The sequence below is a fragment of the Eptesicus fuscus genome, chromosome 13 (assembly GCF_027574615.1).
Source record: "Eptesicus fuscus isolate TK198812 chromosome 13, DD_ASM_mEF_20220401, whole genome shotgun sequence".
NCBI classification, from domain to species: Eukaryota; Metazoa; Chordata; class Mammalia; order Chiroptera; family Vespertilionidae; genus Eptesicus; species Eptesicus fuscus.
This window is the reverse complement of record NC_072485.1, coordinates 82,897,334-82,914,357: the sequence shown is the minus strand read 5'-3', so window position 1 is coordinate 82,914,357 and position 17,024 is coordinate 82,897,334. Positions and strand designations below refer to the sequence as shown.

The window sequence follows — 17,024 nt, the reverse complement described above, 5'->3', positions numbered from 1 at the left end:
CCTGGTGCCCCGCACGGCACAGCCGTACTCCTCAGATTCAGGGGGGACCTCAGCACGCAGCCGCTGTCTCCGGGGCAGACCGCTCCCAGCACTCCGTGGGCCCGGACGGGAGGGCAGACGGGAAGTCCACGCTGGGCTGCGCTGGTTGGAGGGGCCGAGAGCTGTGTCTTCCTGAGGGGGGGCGGGCAGCTTGGGCGGCTCTGCCCTGCCTTGGCCCTGGGCCCCGCCCCTCGGGCTGAGGGTGGCCGAGTGCCTCTGGGAGGAGGGAGTCTGCCTAGGTGGGCCCAGCACCCGCGCCCTCTCCTCAGGCTTTGGGCGTCCCTGGACAGCGGAGCGCCACCTTGGCTGGTCTGGGAGGGGCCCCCACTGTGGGAAGGGGCCCCCAGCCCCGGGCAAAGCCCTGCAGGGTGCACTGTCCACTGTCCCACTGGGGCCGGGGGGGGGGGGCGGGGGCAGCCAGGGCATGGGGAGGAAGCTGCTAGCCCAAAGCGCTGGGTGGGGGCTGGGCCCTGCAGCTGGGGCTCCGGTGGGGGAGGGGGCCTGCTGGAGCTGTGGGCCCTGTGTGAGCCCCAGGGAGCAGAGCCCCGGCCTGGATGCCTCTCCTTGGGCGGAGCTGAGCACTCCCCGAGTTCAAACCCGCCAACCCCTCACCCCACCCAGTGCTCCCGCCTCACCCTGAGCCAGGAGCCAGTTTGGGGGCGGGGGGGGGGGTCTGTTCTCTGGGCTTCATGTGGGGCAGTCTCCTCCTCTAGGCCCCCTCCCGGGCTCACCCCGAGGAGCCTTCTGGGCAGGTGTCGGGAAGGAATCCGCTTATTAATTTAAAAAGAACACACGTGTCTTTATTGATTTCACGAGGAAGGGGGAGAGAGATAGAAACATCAATGATAAGAGAGAATCATTGATTGGCTGCCTCCTGCCGGGGAATCGAGCCCGAGACCTTCAGTCTGCAGGCCGAGGCTCTATCCACTGAGCACACCAGCCAGGGCAGGAGTCCCTTTAACACGTGGTACAAAATGGCCTCGTCCCCTGCCAGGGCCGGGCCCCTGAGGCCAGGCGGGGGCTCAGAGACGGCTGGGGGGGGGGGTCCCTCAGCAGCAGGGGCGCAGGGCCTTGCGGAAGACGGCGCGGAACTCGGCGCTGAAGAGCGTGTAGAGGAGCGGGTTGAGGGCGCTGTTGAGGTAGCCCAGCCAGGTGACGGCGCTCACCAGCCGCGGGGGCACCGCGCAGGCGGGACACAGCGCCCGCGTGACGTGCACCACGAAGAAGGGCGTCCAGCAAACCAGGAAGGCCCCTGGGGGCGGGAGGAGTGAGCCGGGGCCCTGCAGAGCCCGGCGGGCCCGGGCCGCCACCCTCCGCGCCACGCCGGCAGGGGCGGGCACCCACCGACCACCACGGGCAGGACCCTCATGGCCTGGCGCTCCCGGCCGGTGATCCTGGCGCGTCTCCTGCGGGCTGGCGGCGGGGGCTGCGGCGGGCCGGCCTCGGGGGGCGCGGCGGCGGCGGGAGGCGGCGGGCCGGGGCCGCGGGGCCGGCGGGGCGCGCGGGCGTGCAGTTTGGCGCGGCGCGCGGCCTCCCAGCGCCGCAGGCCCCGGCAGGTGGCCCAGGACAGCAGCAGCATGAGCGGGCAGGGCAGCAGGAAGGAGCACACGGACGAGTAGACCACGTAGTCGCGGTCCTCCAGGCGGCACGCGGTGGGGTCGCGGCCGCGCGTGTCGTTGAGGCCGCACAGCACGGGCGCCGCCACCGCCGCCGCCAGCAGCCACGTGGCGCCGATGAGCAGCAGCTGCCGCCCGCCTCCGCTCTGGCGGTTGTAGCGCAGGGGCACGGCCACGGCCACGAACCTGCGGGGAGCGCGGGAGGGCGGCGGGACTTGGGGGAGCTGGGGCGGGGCCATCTCAGAGGGGGCGGGAGCTGAGGGCGGGGCCAGGGGATGTGGGGCGGGGCCAGAGGAGAGGGACAGGGAGCTGGGGCGGGGCCATCTCAGAGGGGGCGGGAGCTGAGGGCGGGGCCAGGGGAAATGGGGCGGGGCCATAGGAGAGGGACAGGGAGCTGAGGCGGGGCCCTCTCAGAGGTGGCGGGAGCTGAGGGCGGGGCCAGGGGGTGTGGGGCGGGGCCAGAGGAGAGGGACAGGGAGCTGGGGCGGGGCCATCTCAGAGGGGGCGGGAGCTGAGGGCGGGGCCAGGGGAGGTGGGGCGGGGCCATCTCAGAGGGGGCGGGAGCTGAGGGCGGGGCCAGGGGAGGTGGGGCGGGGAATTGGACGGCGGGGCAGGGAGTCTGGGGGCGCGGCCAGGGGAGGTGGGGCGGGGCCAGGGGAGGTGGGGCGGGGAATTGGACGGCGGGGCAGGGAGTCTGGGGGCGCGGCCAGGGGAGGTGGGGCGGGGCCAGAGGAGAGGGACAGGGAGTTGGGGCGGGGCCATCTCAGAGGGGGCGGGAGCTGAGGGCGGGGCCAGGGGAGATGGAGCGGGTCCTGGGGGTGTGGGGGCGCGGCCAGGGGAGATGGAGCGGGTCCTTGGGGTGTGGGGGCGCGGCCAGGGGTGGGGGCAGGGCGAGTCGTGAAGGAGCGGGGGGCGGGGCGGGGCGGCGGGGGCCCGGGGCTGGGCCGCCCACCTGTCCACGCTGATGGCGCACAGGTTGAAGATGGAAGCGGTGCACAGCATGACGTCCATGGCCATGAGCGCGTCGCAGAGGCCGGGGCTCAGCAGCCACACGCCGCCCTGGACCTGGGTCGAGAGGAGGGGGCGGGGCAGCAACAAGGGACACAAGACGCGCTGGCCCCCCAGCCAGGCCCAGGCCCGCAGCCCCTCGCCGGGTCCCCCCGCGCCTCCTTTTGTTAGAACTGGGGAAGGCCTGGGGAGGTCGGGCGGGGGGACAGGGGAAGTGGACCCTGATCTCTGATGCCCAGAGCGCGGCTAAGCTGTCACTGCGCTGGGGTTTGGACAAATGGCTTCACTTCTGTGCCCTCCTCACCTGTGAATGGTCCGGAGAACAAACGCATTAAACATACAAAGGCCTCCTCACGGCCCAGCGCCCCCCCCCCCCCCCCCGCTCCCTTCTAAATCCCCGCCCGCCGACTGGGGATCAGGAGCTTAAGCCCTTCGCGGTGCCGTCTGCTCTGGGCTCTCAGGGAACCGCAGGCCATGGCGTCCGCGTCCTGCCGGCCTCTGCCCCAGCCCTGCCGTCACCGCCTCCGTTGGAAAACCGCGCCTCCCTGCCCGCCCTCGGAGTGGACGGCATGGCGCCCGGGGCCCACCCAGGCCCAGGCTTGGTCTAGAGCGGAGACCCGGCCCGGTCCTCCGCGAGGCCTCCGGACCCCACAGCCACCCGCTCAGCTCTGCTGTCCCCCAGGCCTCCCGCCCCTCCCGCTGGGGCCGCGTCCATGGGCTGCACTAGTGTGTGTTCCTGGCCACGCGCGGCTGCGGCTGTGCAGTGACGTGTCTGTGCCCCGGGGGAGCCGGCGGGGGAGCCTGACTGCCGTCCAGCTGGCTCCCTGGGAGCGGAGCCCCGCTGAGGGCGGAGGGGGCGGCTGGACTGCCCAAGTCGCCTGCTGGGGGCCCCGGCTGGAAGGACAGAGGCCTCTCTCGGGTGGTAACGAACTCGGACAGGAAGGTTCCTAGGACGGCAGGGGCAGGGCCGCGCTGGGTCCGGGCGTGGCGGGGGCGCGGCCCGAGGAGCGGGAGGGCGCGCAGGGGCCGGCCCACCTCGGAGTAGACGAACAGCGGCAGCACGAGCAGGGCGAGCAGCAGGTCGGCGGCCGCCAGGCTCACGATGAAGTAGTTGGTGGGCGTCTGCAGGGCGCGCTCGGCCGCCACGCTCACGCACACGAGCGAGTTCCCCGCGAGCACCGCGCCGATGAGCAGCACGCCCCCCACCAGGGCCGCCGCCCCCGCGCCGCCCGGTCCTCGCCCCGGCAGCCCGGCGGCCTCTGCGGCGCTGCGGTTCCCCATGGCGCCCGCCCCGAGCCCCGCCGGCGCTCAGCACCGCGGACAGCGCCCCGAGCCCCGCCCTCCGGCACGCCCCCGCCGGCCGCGGTCCCGCAGGGTCCGCCTGTTTGCCCCCATCTTGGACTTCCCACTTCGGGGGACGGGCAGGGGGGCCAATGGAGCGGCCAGAGGGGATGGGCGCGGGCGGGCCCAGGTCAGGGTGGGGTGTGGCGCGCGGGTCTGAGCTCCGGGAAACCCACGGAGACGGAAGGTGGGCCGAACCACACCCACGCCCGCGCCGTTCCACCGGCCGCGGGGATCCCCGGGGCCCCACAGAGCCCACGCTGGGCTCCACCTCCCAGGGATGCTCGTGGAGGCGCCTGGAGGCGTTGGCGGGGCGGTTCTCACTCCACTCTGTTCACGAGGCGTGGGAGGACTTACTTCTCAGGCTCCACCCGCGGGGAGACTCCACCCGCAGGCTTGGGGCGCTCAGGCTCCGCCCCCTTGGGTCCCCGAGGTCCACCCTCACCCTCCCTCCGCACCCCTCCAACCCCACCCCCGCGTGCCCTGGCACGTCCCCGACAATAACTGCCTCCCGCCCAGGGCCCTGCACCCATCGCAGGAAGCAGCCTTTCATCTGGTACCCAGGACCCCCCCATCCCCCGGCCACTGCCTGACCCTCCAGCCTCCAGGCGGGCAGCTAAGTGGTCAGCCCCAAACCCGCTGTATCACCTTGGGGCCTGTGACCTTGAGCCCGTGTGCGCCTCCCTTAGCCTGGGACCTGGCGCTGACCTCGCGCCTTAGGTGAGAGAGGAAAGGGGGGGAGGGAGGGATAAGCCTTGGGGAGCTTAGCGATGCCTGTGGCCGAGAAAAGCAAAGCCCCGGGAGCCCCTCTCACCCTGCACCCACCAGGCCTCCAGCTCAGGGCCCATCACCCCACTGCCAACACCATCGGAGCCGGGAGGGCGGGGGCCCTGGTGCACGCAGGTAAGATGGCCCTGCAGAGCAGGGGCCCGGCCGCGCCCGTCAGCCGGACTGTCTGCCCCCAGATGGGAGCCGGGCAGACAGAGCCGCAGGGCAAGTGTCTCCAGGAGAAGGCTCGCTGTGGACGTCCCGACGTCGAGGGACACCTGGCCCGGGGCCCCGTCCCTGGGGGCGGTGAAGGGGCCCTCTGGGTGGGGTACACAGGAATGCTGGCCTCATAGGACCCGGCGGGGAGGGCTCCCTTCCCCTCACGTTGTGCGAGAGACTGCCTAAGATTGACACTGACCCTTCCCCTGAAGGCATCCGGGCCTGGAGGTTTGTTTTCTCTTTTTTTTAATATGTTTTATTGATTTTTTACAGAGAGGAAGGGAGAGGGAGAGTCAGAAACATCCATGAGAGAGAAACATCGATCAGCTGCCTCCTGCACACCCCCCACTGGGGACGTGCCCGCAACCAAGGTACATGCCCTTGACCGGAATCGAACCTGGGACCCTTGAGTCCGCAGGCCAAGGCTCTATCCACTGAGCCACACCGGCTAGGGCTGGAGTTTTCTTTGTTGGACAGAATTTTGTTGTTATCCTTAATCCTCACTGATTGTGAGAGAGCGAAAGAGAGGGAAACATCAATGACTGTGCCTCCTGCACATGGTGGATCGAACCTGCCACTCAGGTATGTGCCCTGGGCCTGGACTCGAACCCGGGACCCTTCGGTGCACCCGTCCCTAGGCCGAAGCGCCAACCATTGAGCACAGGAGCCAGGGCTTGGGGACCGGTTCCCGGTGAAGTCAGCTTTTCCAGCCCCCGCAGGACTACTCCGCCTCCTTCTCCCGAGTCCGTTTTCCAACAGCGCCCAGCGGGCTGACCGTGTTCCCACGCCCGTGACAGCGCCTGCCCCACCGCGTGTTGGTAAGAGGTATCCCTCCTGCTCTTCCTGTCAGTCTTGTTAGAGGGTTATCCATTTCATTGTTCTTTTCAAAGAAACAGCTTTTGGTGTCATTGATTTTTTTTATATTTTTTTATGTGTTTGTTTTCCGTTTCATTGATTTCTACTCTAATCCTTGTCATTTCCCTTCTCCTGCTGGCTTTGTCCTGCGCGTCCCTTTTTCCCGTTTCTTAAAAGGCCACCGTTTTTCTTTGCTAACCTGAGCGTGTAACGCCGCAGAGTCCCTCTAAGGTGCGGCCCACCTGTGTCTGTGCTTTCAATTATGTTCCGGTCCAAGTCCTGCCGCCCTCGCCCGGAACGTCTTCCGTGGCCCGTGGCTCCTTAGGGCCGTGGTGTTTAATTTCCAGTTGCAATAAAAAACCCACGACAACAAAACAAAACAAAACCCTGGATCTCACCCTCACGCTTTACTTAACAACGAACTCAAGATGAGTCATAGACTTAAATATAAACCTAAAACTAGAACAATGTTTGGGAGAAAAGCTGGGAGAAAATCGTGCAGGAGGCAGCCGATCAATGGTTCTCTCTCATCATTGATGTTTCTCTCTCTCTCTCCCTCTCCCTTCCTCTCTGAAATCAATAAAGATATATTTTAAAAAATTAAACCTTCCAGCCACAGAATAGAAGGAAATATTAGCAAACGACTTGTCTACAAAACTCTCAGAACTCAAGAGAGAGGGCATCGCAGGAAAGAGAATCCACATCCATGTTGCTCGGGAACCCACACACAAAACGCAGAACCGGGCAAACGGCACCGGCAGCCTTTCGGAAAGGGCGGTGCGCCGCGGCCCAGTGGGATTTCCCGCGGAACCAAGGCCGGGTCAGCAGGCAGCTCTCCACGGGCGTCCACAGCCCGAGCAGAGAGGAGGGGCGCGCGCGTTTCATCGCCTCAGTGGGCGCAGAAGCGCATCTGACAAAACCCAACGCACTTTCGTCATCAAAGGACTCCACGGGCGAGGGGTAGAGAGCAACTCCCTCAGCGTGATGGGGGCCGCCTGTGAGGGCCGCACAGCTGACCTCGGACTCTGAGGGAGGAACAGGACAAGGACGCCCCGCTACCCCCCATTCAGCAGCATTCAGACACCAAAGAGCAAAGACATCCAGTCCCTGGCTGGTGTGGCTCAGTTGGTTGGGTCGCTGGTTCAGTTCCCGGTCAGGGCACGTGCCGGGGCTGCAGGTTCAATCCCCAGCCCTGGTCGGGGCAAGTGTGGGAGGCAACCAATTGATGTTATCTCTCACATCCATGTTTCTCTCTCCCTCCCTCTCTCTCTCACCTCCCCCTCCCTTCCACTATCTCTAAAAAAAAAAAAAAAAAATATATATATCAATGGAAAAATATCCTCTGGCGAGGGCCCAGGAAAATCTAAGCAGCAGGGACGGTGGGTGACAGCCTTTCGGACGAGAGGAAGGCAGTGACAGAATCCTGTGACAGCGGGATTGCTGTGCTGGGGGCGCAGATGGTGCAGACGCCCGGCCGGGCAGGTGGTGGTTTCTTACAAAACCAAACATGCTCTCGCTGTCAGATCCAGCAATTGTGCTCCTTGGTGTTTTCCCAAAGGAGCCGAAATCCATGCCACCAACAACCTGCACATGGACGCTCACAGCAGCTTTCTCACAACTGCCAAGACCTGGGAGCACCGAGAGGGCCTGCGGAGGCGAGGGGTAAAGCGGGCCTCGGGTACTGGATGGCGCTCGGAATGTTAGACGTGGCGGCCACGCCACAGCAAGGCACGGAGGGAAGGTCAAGGTCAACGCGAGAAGCCCGCACCCTGTGGTTCCAACTCTGACCCCTGGGGCCGGATGGGGGGGGGGGGGCACAGGTGCAGCAGGGGAGCCAGAGGGCGGGGAACGGCTCCGAATGAGACCGGGGCGGTGGACCGGTCCCCTCACACCGTCCAGCGGAGAGTGGCCTCCGTGGTAAGTCATGTATGCGCATGGGCTCCTCATGTATCCGCATGGGCTCCTCCGCCACCAGGCGGCCCGCGGGGCCGAGGGCGGGGGGGGGGGGGGGGGGGAGCTGCCCCCTGCAGCGCAGACCTGCTTGGGGGAGGGGGGATCTGCTGCGCCTTAACCGCCCGCGACCTTCAGCGCCAGGATCCCAGTTTATGGCTTCGTTTCCTAGATGTGAGATTGACGGTTAAGGATTTCATGCGTCCGGACGGGCTGTTAAAAAGCCCAACTTAATCCCCTATCGATCCCAGCTGCCTCCCCCCCCTCCGCCTCCTGCGGCGGCCCCCCCCCCCGCATCGCCCCCGACTCTGCTGCCTCGAAAAACACAAAGAGCAATGGCGAGGCACCCCAGGCTCGGGTCTGCGCCCCCTTGCTCCCCCACACCGCTCCGCCCGCCCCTGCCCCGCAGTGAGTGCCAGTGAGGTCACAGGTGCCCCCCCAGCCCCGTCCGCGGCCAATGGCAGTGACGTCACGGGCCTGCGCTCGGCTGGCCCCCGCGCCGCCCCCTCCCCCCCTCCCGCCAGCCGCGCGCAACGCCTGCCGGGGCCTCTCCAGGGGCCCCGCGACCAGGATCGCCCAGACCCTCCGGAGCCCATCTCCGAGGCCCTGGGCGCCCCGGTGCCGATGCTTAGCCCGTCACCCCCCCCCCCCGGCCCCGCCCCCCGCGGGGCCGCCGGTCCGCTCCGGCTGACTTCACCCCAAGCCCGCCCAGGGGCGCCGATGCGGCGGGACTTGGGGACGGGCTGCCAGCCGGGGCAACAGATGGGGGGGCGGCCCTGACCTTCCCCGCGGATCGATGGGGCGGGACCGGGGCTGAGCGGAGCCGGGGCGGAGCGGAGGACCCCGGCCCGCCCCTCGCTGGGCCCGGCTATAAGGGCCGCGCGGGCTGGGGCCGGGCAGCCTGCTCAGCTCGCCGGGCGCGCCCACCATGGCCCCGCGGGCGCTGCTGCTGCTGCTGCTGCCGCTGCTGCCGCTGCTCGGGGGCTCCGCCGCGCGCCCCGCGCCCCCCAGGTGAGCCGCGCGCTCCTCGGACCCCCCACGCTGTGCCCCTCCCCGGCCCGCGTCCGCCCCGCCCGGCCCTCACCCTCCCGCGCCCCACGCCCTCCCCAGGGCCCCCCGGCACTCGGACGGGACGTTCACCAGCGAGCTCAGCCGCCTGCGGGAGAGCGCGCGGCTGCAGCGGCTGCTCCAGGGCCTGGTCGGGAAGCGCAGGTGAGGCGGGGCTGCGCCGGGAGCGGGTGAGGCGGGGCAGGCCCGCGGGGCTGCACCTCCCCTCCGGTCTCGCCCCCAGCTCCAGGACTAACTCTGATTTGGGGTTGGGGGCAGCGAGCAGGACCCCCAGAACAGCACGTCCTGGACCAAGTCTGCCGAGGGGCCCTTCTGCCTGCTGTGGTCCGACGCGCCCGCCCTGCGGGCCTGGTGAGCGCCCTGGCCAGGCCTCCGCCCGGAAGCCCCGCCCCAGGCCCGGCCCCTGGCCTCCTGGGGCCCCGTGGGTCAGGGTGGGCACCTTAGGTCAGGGTGGGGCCCCTGGGTCAGGGTGGGCCCCCTGGGTCAGGGCGGGCACCCTGGGTCTGAGAGTGAGACTGTCAGTTCACCAGGTGGGCGGGGTCTCCAGCTCCAAGCTCCGCCCCTAACCCGACTGTGGCTGCAGGACGCCCCTGAGGGCCCCCCTGGATCAGGCCTGGTCCCCCAGGCTGCCTCCTGGACGGAGGTCTGCAGTCCTGGTTTCCGGCCCGGTGGTCCCTGCGGAGACCCAGATGCGGCTGTGACGACGAAGGAACCTCCCCTCTTCCCGCCTCGGACCAGAGAGCCTGGACAGGGGGAAGGGGTGCGGGGGGCGCGATGGGCTTGCACTTGGCACCACTTGGCACCAATAAAGGAGGAATTCACATCCTGGCCTGTGAGCCCCTGTGTGCGCGGCGCCGCCCTGGAGGCAGCCTCTGGGCAGAGCTGTGGGAGGGGAGGCCACCCGGGAGTCCAGCGCTGTGGCCACGCCCACTGCCCTTTAAACCTGGGGAGCCACCTGGGCGCCTCACCTTCCCGGTTCCTTATCTCTGGCATCAGGGCCACCTCCTGTCCCATTGACTGAGCTCCCCAGCACCCCCCCCCCCCCCCCACGCACACCCCTTGTCCTCCATTCAGCAACATCAGGGACATCAAGGGGGCTGGGTTTGGGGAGGCTCAGGATGGGCCGGAAGAGGTGCCGGCGGGGAGGGGGCGTCACAAGAGGCCGGGGTCTGGGCTCCTGTCCGTGTGCGTGGTCTTGGGCGAGGGGCTTGACCAGTCCAGGCTGTGGAGCAGGGGCACTGCTGACCCCCCAAGGGGTGCTGGGGTGCAGGAGGCCACGCAGGCACCCGCACGGGAGCTGCGGTCACCCCAGGAGCCAGCAGGACCCCTCCTGCCTCCTGCCCCCGAGGCCTCTCCCTGGATGTGGGGTTGGGGTCCAAGGAAAGGCGAGGGCAGGGCAGTCAGGGGGCTGGGCCAAGGAGCTCCCCAGAGTCTCCCGCTGGCGAGCACCGTGGGGCCCCCGGGCCCCCAAGCACCGTCTTCCCCAGGACGGTGGCCCTCGGGCTCCTGCGCTCGGTGCACACCCACAGCCTTCTCCTCCCAGACCGAGAGGGGGGGTGTGGGGAGAGGGGGGACCCAGAGGAGAAGCCGGGGTCCCCACCTCGCTGCCTTAGGGACTTTGCCCCAGATGATTCTGGCCCAGCAGAGGGGCGGCGGGAGGGGGCGGGTGCAGCAAACTCAGAGGCCAAGGCCAGCCCCTTCCCAGTCCTCTTCCCCTTCACCCCCCCCAACCCCCCCCCCCCCGTCCCTGTGACTCCCCCCCCCCCCCCGCGCCGCCCACGCCCACCTCTCCACCTCCCCCGCCCGGTGCCCGGAGCAGCCCCTGGTCTTTCCGCCTCGAATCTGTGGGTTGAGCCCCTGCAGGTGACCTGGCTCCTGCCCAGCAGCCACCAGGCCTGGCGCTCGGCCGGCGGGAGCCCCCTTGGTGGAGGCCGGTCCCGGAAAGGCCATAAAGTGGGGCGGCGCCCGCAGGGGCGAAGGTCGTGGGCAGAGACTGCACCAGCCCCGGCACCAGCACAGCTCGGAGGGCCCTGGACGCCGGGCTCTGACCCGACCCCGCCGCCCGAGATGGGGGCTTGGGCCCTGCTGCTGCCTCTGCTCCTGGCCGCGGCCCGGGCTCAGGGTGGGCCGGGCGGGCTGGGCGGGCTGGTGGGCCAGGCGGGCTGGGCGGCGGGCTGGGCGGCGGCGGGAAGGCCCTGACCCTCCCGCTCCCACTTCCCAGGCTGCTCGGTGAACCAGACCGTCTTTGAAATCGAGGAGAACACGGTGCTCAATGGGTCCCTGGTGGACATCCAGGTCCCCGAGGGCCAGACGGTGACCCTCGGGCCCTTGTCCACCCCCCACGCATTTCGGATCCAGGAGAACCAGCTGTTTCTCAACGTGACGCCCGACTATGAGGTGCGATGGCGGCCCCACGGCCCCTTGGGGGGAAGGGCTCTGCCCACAGGCAGGGACTGACCCTCTTGGGCCCAAAGGCCTCGCCGAGGGCAGACCAGGGGGACCGGGGGCCCTTGGGGGACAAAACTGCCTGGGCCCCGGGCTGTGGGCGGGCACCTGCCCCTCCCGGCCTCGGGCTCCTCACTGAGGAAGGGGGTCGGGGCTGCGCCCGCCGGGCAGGGGTTCCTGACACACCTCCGCCCACAGGACACGACGATGCTGCTGGCAGACCTGCAGTGCCGGAGAGGAGACACTGTGGTGAGTGCCCGCCCCCTCCCGGGCTGGGCACCCCCCCCCACCCCCCGCTCGGGCCCTCTCCAGGGACCTCACCCAGTGGCCTGTTGTCAAGCGTCACCTGTGCTGGCAACGCCCACACTTACAGCCAGACTGTCCCTGAGCTGCAGACTCGCAAACCCCACCTGCCCCGGCCCCTCGCCCCACGCGCCTCCGCTCCTGACCCTTCAGTGGAGGGAAATCGCAAACACGCAGACACGGTGAGGGCGGCCAGGGAGTCCCACGCACCTGCAGCTCAGCTGCCAGCTGCGCCCCCACCTCCCAGCGCCCCCTCCCAGCGCCCCCCCCACCTCCCAGCGCCCCCCCACCTCCCAGCGCCCCCTCCCAGCACCCCCCCACCTCCCAGCGCCCCCCTCCCAGTGCCCCCCCCCTCCCAGCGCCCCCCCACCTCCCAGCGCCCCCTCCCAGCACCCCCCCACCTCCCAGCGCCCCCCTCCCAGCACCCCCCCACCTCCCAGCGCCCCCCTCCCAGCGCCCCCCCACCTCCCAGCGCCCCCCTCCCAGCGCCCCACCCTCCCAGCACCCCCCTCCCAGCGCCCACCTGTGCAGAACTCAGGGCGTCTCCTCTAAAACGTAAGGGCCCGGCAGGGCGGCCGGATGCGCTGCTGATGCACCCCTGCAAGCCGGGCTCCCCGCTCTCTCTGCTTTGGTGCCGGTTGGAACGAACTGCCCGCCTTGTCCTCGCGGGATTTGGCTGGCTGCGCCCCCCCCCCACGTTATTTCTCCCCAGGGCACTGGCACCCACGGTGTTTCTCAAGTTGGGGGGGGGGTCTGGGCCCTGCCCAGCAGAGCTGTCCTGTGACGCCTCCACGCCCACCTGCACGCACGCCGGGGGGGGGGGGCGCTGACCACCACCTGTCCTCCAGGTGACCCAGCTGAAAGTGTTTGTGACCGTGCTGGACGTCAACGACAACCCTCCCGTGTTCCCCTTCGAGGTCAAAAGAAAGGAGGTGCCCGAGGTGAGTGCGAGGGGGGGGGGGGCCAGTGGGGACCTTGGCCTGGGGATGGGTCCCCGGGGGTCAAAGGCATGGCCAGACCCACCCCTCTGTCCCCCAGGACACGAAAGTGAACACCATCGTCATCCCCCAGGAGGAGCTGGCGGCCACGGACCTTGACCAAAGTGACATCTTGTTCTATACCCTCCAGGAGGTGACACCGGTCAGCACCCCTCCCTCCCCCCCAGCTCCCTCCCTCCGGGGCGCCCCGCCCCCCACAGCCTCCCAGGGTCTCAGCTCCGCCCCCCTCAGGGTGCCGGGAGCGTCTTCTCCCTGGTGGGCGCCAACTTCCCTGCCCTGCGGCTGGACCGGCCCCTGGACTTCGACAGGAGTCAGAACATGACCCTCCTGCTGCGCGTGCGGGTGAGCAGGCCCTGCCCCGTGGGTCCCTCCGGCCCCACCGCCCCGCCCCAGCCGGCTCCCGGCTGACTGTGGGGCTCGGGCCACAGGACACCCCGGAGGAGAACACAGTGCCCAGCCACAGCGCCACGGCCACGCTGGTCCTGGAGGTGCAGCCCGCGGACCTGCGGCCGCCCTGGTTCCTGCCCTGCCTCTACTCAGACCCTCACGTCTGCATCCAAGCCCAGTACCACGGGGCCGTCCCCACAGGCCACAAACTGGTACTGGGGGGGGGGGGCGGGGTGCCCTGAACTGGTACTGGGGGGCGGGGCGGGGGGCCCTGAACTGGTACTGGGGGGGCGGGGCAGTTGGCCCTGAACTGGTACTGGGGGGCGGGGCGGTTGGCCCTGAACTGGTACTGGGGGGGGGGGGCGGGGTGCCCTGAACTGGTACTGGGGGGGGGGGTCCCCTGGGCCAAACTGAGTGGTGATTTTTAAACAGCCGTGAGCATTGCTTTGTAAACCTGTCCCGCCCTCTGCCCGCGCGGTGAGCAAACGCCTCTGAAATGAGAACGAGGTGGACAGGCCCGGCTGTATGGGGCAGAGCCAGACCCAGTGCGGGCCGGGGGACTGGTGGGCCCTGAGGGGCCGCCTGTCCTGCTCCTGCCCCGAGGGGTGCCCTGAGGCGCGGGAGGGGTCCAGCCCTCCCCTCGAGCTGCCCGTCCCCGGGGTGCCACCTTCTGAGACACCCATCGCTCAGGCCAATCCACTGCCTTTGGGCAAAGTGGCCCGTTACAATGGGTCCATAGGGTGTCATGGGTCACCCTGCGGAGTGGGGTGCTCCAGGCACTGTGCGGGGAGCGGGAGGGGCACGCTGGAGCCGGCACCCAGCCCGTGGCCTCTCCTCCCGCTGTCGCACAGCCAGCCCCCCTCACCCTGCGACCTGGGCCCATCTATGCCGTGGACGGGGATCGGGGCATTGACCAGCGGATCATCTACAGCGTCCTGCAGGGTGAGCGAGCCCGGCCCCCGCTTCTCTCCACGTAACACCCGCCCCCAGGCCCGCCCCCACATGGGCAGAGCCCACTGGGACCCTGGACCGCAGGCCTCTGCAGGGGCTGGCCAAACCCTCCTGCACCCCCCGCCCCTCCCCCCCCAGGAAATGAGGACGGCACTTTTGTCATCAACGCCGACTCGGGCAACCTCACCATGGCCAGGAGCGTCCCCAGTCCCAAGACCTTCCTTTTGCTGGTCAAGGTGGGTGCCCTGGCCAGGTCTCCAGGACCCTCCCTGAGCCCCCGGGCGCAGGGCTTGCCCTGCAAGGACCCACGGTCACTGCTGCCTCCCCCACCAGGGCGAGCAGGAGGACCGGGCCCGGTACTCGGTGACCCGGGTCACGGTGGAGGCCCGTGCCGCCGCGGGGAGCTTGCCCCGGTTCCCGGAGAGCCTGTACCGTGGCGCGGCGCCTCTGGGCTCTGGTGTGGGCGTCACCGTCAAGGACGCGGCCGACCCCTCCCAGCCCCTGAGGATCCAGGCCCAGGACCCCGAGTTCCCAGTAGGTGCCTCCCGTCCCTGGGTGGGCCTGGCCTCCCCCCTGGGGGTGGGTTGGGGGCCACGGGGGCAGCCTGGGCCCAGGGCTCACTGGGACCACGTCCAGGACCTCAACTCGGCCATCACCTACCAAATCACCAACAACTCCAACTTCCGGATGGACGGGGAGGCGGTGCTGACGGCCGCCCCGCTGGTGCAGGCTGGCGTCTTCTATGCGGAGGTGAGGAGCTGCGCCCCTTGGGGCGGGATCCCGGGGGGACCAAGGAGGGCCAATCCCCCTTCGCTCCCCAGGTGCAGGCCAACAACACGGTGACATGGGGCACAGCCACCACCACCCTGCAGATCCAGGTCTCCGAGCAGGAGCCGACCCCCACAGGTGAGTGCCGGCCTGGGTCCTCAGGGAGGGGCTGCCTCGGGCATGCTGGGGACAGAGGCGAGCGGAGCTGTGTCCCCGGCCCCCAGGCCCCCCAGGCTCCCCAACACCCCCCGAGACTGGAAGAACAACCCGGCCTGCAAGCAGCTCCACTCCGGAACCCCCCAGACCCCCCGAGCCTTCTCAGAAACCCCCCACGACCACCTCTGGGGGGAGCATGGGCCCGCATCCCCCCTCAAGTAGCTCCACTCCAGAACCCCCCAGACCCCCCGAGCCTTCTCAGAAACCCCCCACGACCAGCTCTGGGGGGAGCACCCCGCACCCCCCTTCAAGTAGCTCCACTCCAGAACCCCCCAGACCCCCCGAGCCTTCTCAGAAACCCCCCACGACCACCTCTGGGGGGAGCACCCCGCACCCCCCTTCAAGTAGCTCCACTCCAGAACCCCCCAGGCCCCCCGAACCTTCTCAGAAACCATCCACCACCAGCTCTGGGGCGAGCACCCCGCACCCCCCCTCAAGTAGCTCCACTCCAGAACCCCCCAGGCCCCCCGAGCCTTCTCAGAAACCCCCCACGACCAGCTCTGGGGGGAGCATGGGCCCGCATCCCCCCTCAGGCACAACTCTGAAGCCACCTGCCTTGTCCACGCCTGGGGGCCCCTCGAGTGTTGGAACCAGCACCTCCCCCTCATCAGCCTCGTCTAGTGGGGGCTCACAACAGACCTCAAAGCCAGGTACCTCCCAGACGTGCCCAGGGCCCAGCTGAACCCCTCACCCTCGGGTGCACCCCCTTGTTCCCTGACTGTGAGGCTGGCTGATCCTGGGGATCCAGGTGGGACCAGCAGGGCCATGTGGACTGTGAAATCCGAAGGAGAGAGCCCTGGGGGGGTGAACTGGGGTGTGTGTGGGGGGCAGGCCAGAAACCAATTTGGGAGACAGTGCAGGCCACAGTTCCCAGGCCTCCCACCTGGACCCCTCCCCTTCCTCCCTTCAGCAGCCTGGCCCCCCGGGGTCCCTGGGAACACAGCTCCTGGGGCAGGAGAGCTCAGGGCGCTGGCCTGGCCTGTCCCGGGGCGTTCTGAGCCTGGCCACGCTGGTAGGGGAAGTGCTGGGGCTGAACTGACAGAGGGCGGTGGTGTGGCCTGCAGGCTCGCCCGGGGACGTTGGCAGCGGGCAGGACCTGCGCTTCTCGGTGGCGGAGATGGGGGCCCTGGGCGGGGTGCTGGGCGCGCTGCTGCTCCTGGCGCTCCTGGCCCTGGCGCTCCTGGTGCACAAACACTACGGCCCCCGGCTCCGGTGCTGCGCCCGCAAAGCCCTGGTGAGCCGGGTGCGGGCGGGCGGGCGAGGGCGGGGAGAGCAGGGGCCGGGGAGGGACGAGCGGGGAGCCCCGTCTCTGGGGAGGGCTGGGGCGGGGTCTGCGGCCAGGCCCGGGTCCCTGCTGAGGCCTCGGCCCCGCCTGCTCCCAGGAGCCCCAGCCCTGCGGCTTCGACAACATGGCCTTCCTCCCCGACGACCGCGAGCCCAGCTGGTCTCCGGCGCCCAGCCCCGGCCCCGGCGGCGCCCCAGCCGAGGTCCCGCCCGCGCCCGCCGCGCCCTCTCCGCCCACGCCCCCGTTGCCCGCGCCTCCCGCGTCCCCCTCCCCGTCGTCCCCCGGCCAAGCCCCCGAGTCCTCCGCGGCGGCCCGGGACGAGGGCGGGCCCGCGGGCGTGAGGTCCATCCTGACCAAGGAGCGGCGGCCCGAGGGCGGCTACAAGGCCGTGTGGTTCGGCGGCAGCGTCGGGGCGGAGGCCGACGTGGTGGTGCTCAACGCGCCCGTCTCGGACGCGGACGGCGCCGGCGACTCCGGCAGCAACACCGGCAGCGACTCCGGCGGCGAAGGCAGCGGCGACGAGGGCGCGGACGCAGGACCTGGCTGGGGACCCCGCGCCGACGCGCCCGGCACCGACTCCACCTACATCTAGCGCCCAGTCCCTCCCCCTCGCTCTGCGCGGAATAAAGTGTCACCTCGAACCCCCGGCGGCGCGTCCGTGGCTGGGCCCCAGTTGGCACGCGGGGGCGGCGGGCGCGGGGCGGGGGGCGGGCAGGGCGATCCCTCCCGCAGCTGCGGGCTCCCCAGGTCCCGGCCCCCTAGCGGGCAACCAGGCCGAGGACGACGCCGGCCCTGGGGAGCCCCCTC

At 69.7% G+C, this 17,024-nt stretch overlaps 3 protein-coding genes across 3 annotated transcripts; 2 read left to right on the top strand and 1 right to left on the bottom strand.

Annotated features, from left to right (window-relative positions):
* Positions 1-912: 912 nt before the first annotated feature.
* On the bottom strand, positions 913-3,944 carry DRD4 (dopamine receptor D4). Its single transcript, XM_054725624.1, has 4 exons — positions 3,699-3,944; positions 2,608-2,720; positions 1,384-1,841; positions 913-1,291 (listed from the first exon to the last, which is right to left on the bottom strand). Exons 1-4 carry the CDS (start codon positions 3,942-3,944, stop codon positions 1,089-1,091), a joined length of 1,020 nt encoding a protein of 339 aa, XP_054581599.1. The 3' UTR covers positions 913-1,088.
* A 4,780-nt stretch (positions 3,945-8,724) lies between these two features.
* On the top strand, positions 8,725-9,626 carry SCT (secretin). Its single transcript, XM_054725752.1, has 4 exons — positions 8,725-8,807; positions 8,907-9,008; positions 9,123-9,215; positions 9,448-9,626. Exons 1-4 carry the CDS (start codon positions 8,725-8,727, stop codon positions 9,563-9,565), a joined length of 396 nt encoding a protein of 131 aa, XP_054581727.1. The 3' UTR covers positions 9,566-9,626.
* Positions 9,627-10,931: 1,305 nt separating this feature from the next.
* CDHR5 (cadherin related family member 5) lies at positions 10,932-16,809 on the top strand. The gene is made up of 15 exons (XM_054725395.1): positions 10,932-10,986; positions 11,086-11,261; positions 11,508-11,558; positions 12,461-12,553; positions 12,651-12,752; positions 12,842-12,952; positions 13,039-13,209; positions 13,849-13,939; positions 14,087-14,184; positions 14,282-14,482; positions 14,585-14,698; positions 14,770-14,854; positions 14,941-15,595; positions 15,977-16,166; positions 16,315-16,809. Exons 1-15 carry the CDS (start codon positions 10,932-10,934, stop codon positions 16,807-16,809), a joined length of 2,688 nt encoding a protein of 895 aa, XP_054581370.1.
* Positions 16,810-17,024: the final 215 nt, after the last annotated feature.

Coding starts and splice junctions, on each gene's coding strand:
- DRD4 (XM_054725624.1), bottom strand. CDS start 3,944: ATGGGGAACCGCAGCGCCGCAGAGGCCGCCGGGCTGCCGGGGCGAGGA. Junction 2,721..3,698: donor CGCTGTTCGTCTACTCCGAG/GTGGGCCGGCCC, acceptor CTCTCGACCCAG/GTCCAGGGCGGCGTGTGGCT. Junction 1,292..1,383: donor GGTCCTGCCCGTGGTGGTCG/GTGGGTGCCCGC, acceptor TCCCGCCCCCAG/GGGCCTTCCTGGTTTGCTGG.
- SCT (XM_054725752.1), top strand. CDS start 8,725: ATGGCCCCGCGGGCGCTGCTGCTGCTGCTGCTGCCGCTGCTGCCGCTG. Junction 8,808..8,906: donor GCGCGCCCCGCGCCCCCCAG/GTGAGCCGCGCG, acceptor CGCCCTCCCCAG/GGCCCCCCGGCACTCGGACG. Junction 9,216..9,447: donor GCGCCCGCCCTGCGGGCCTG/GTGAGCGCCCTG, acceptor CTGTGGCTGCAG/GACGCCCCTGAGGGCCCCCC.
- CDHR5 (XM_054725395.1), top strand. CDS start 10,932: ATGGGGGCTTGGGCCCTGCTGCTGCCTCTGCTCCTGGCCGCGGCCCGG. Junction 12,953..13,038: donor CCCTCCTGCTGCGCGTGCGG/GTGAGCAGGCCC, acceptor CTCGGGCCACAG/GACACCCCGGAGGAGAACAC. Junction 16,167..16,314: donor GCTGCGCCCGCAAAGCCCTG/GTGAGCCGGGTG, acceptor GCCTGCTCCCAG/GAGCCCCAGCCCTGCGGCTT.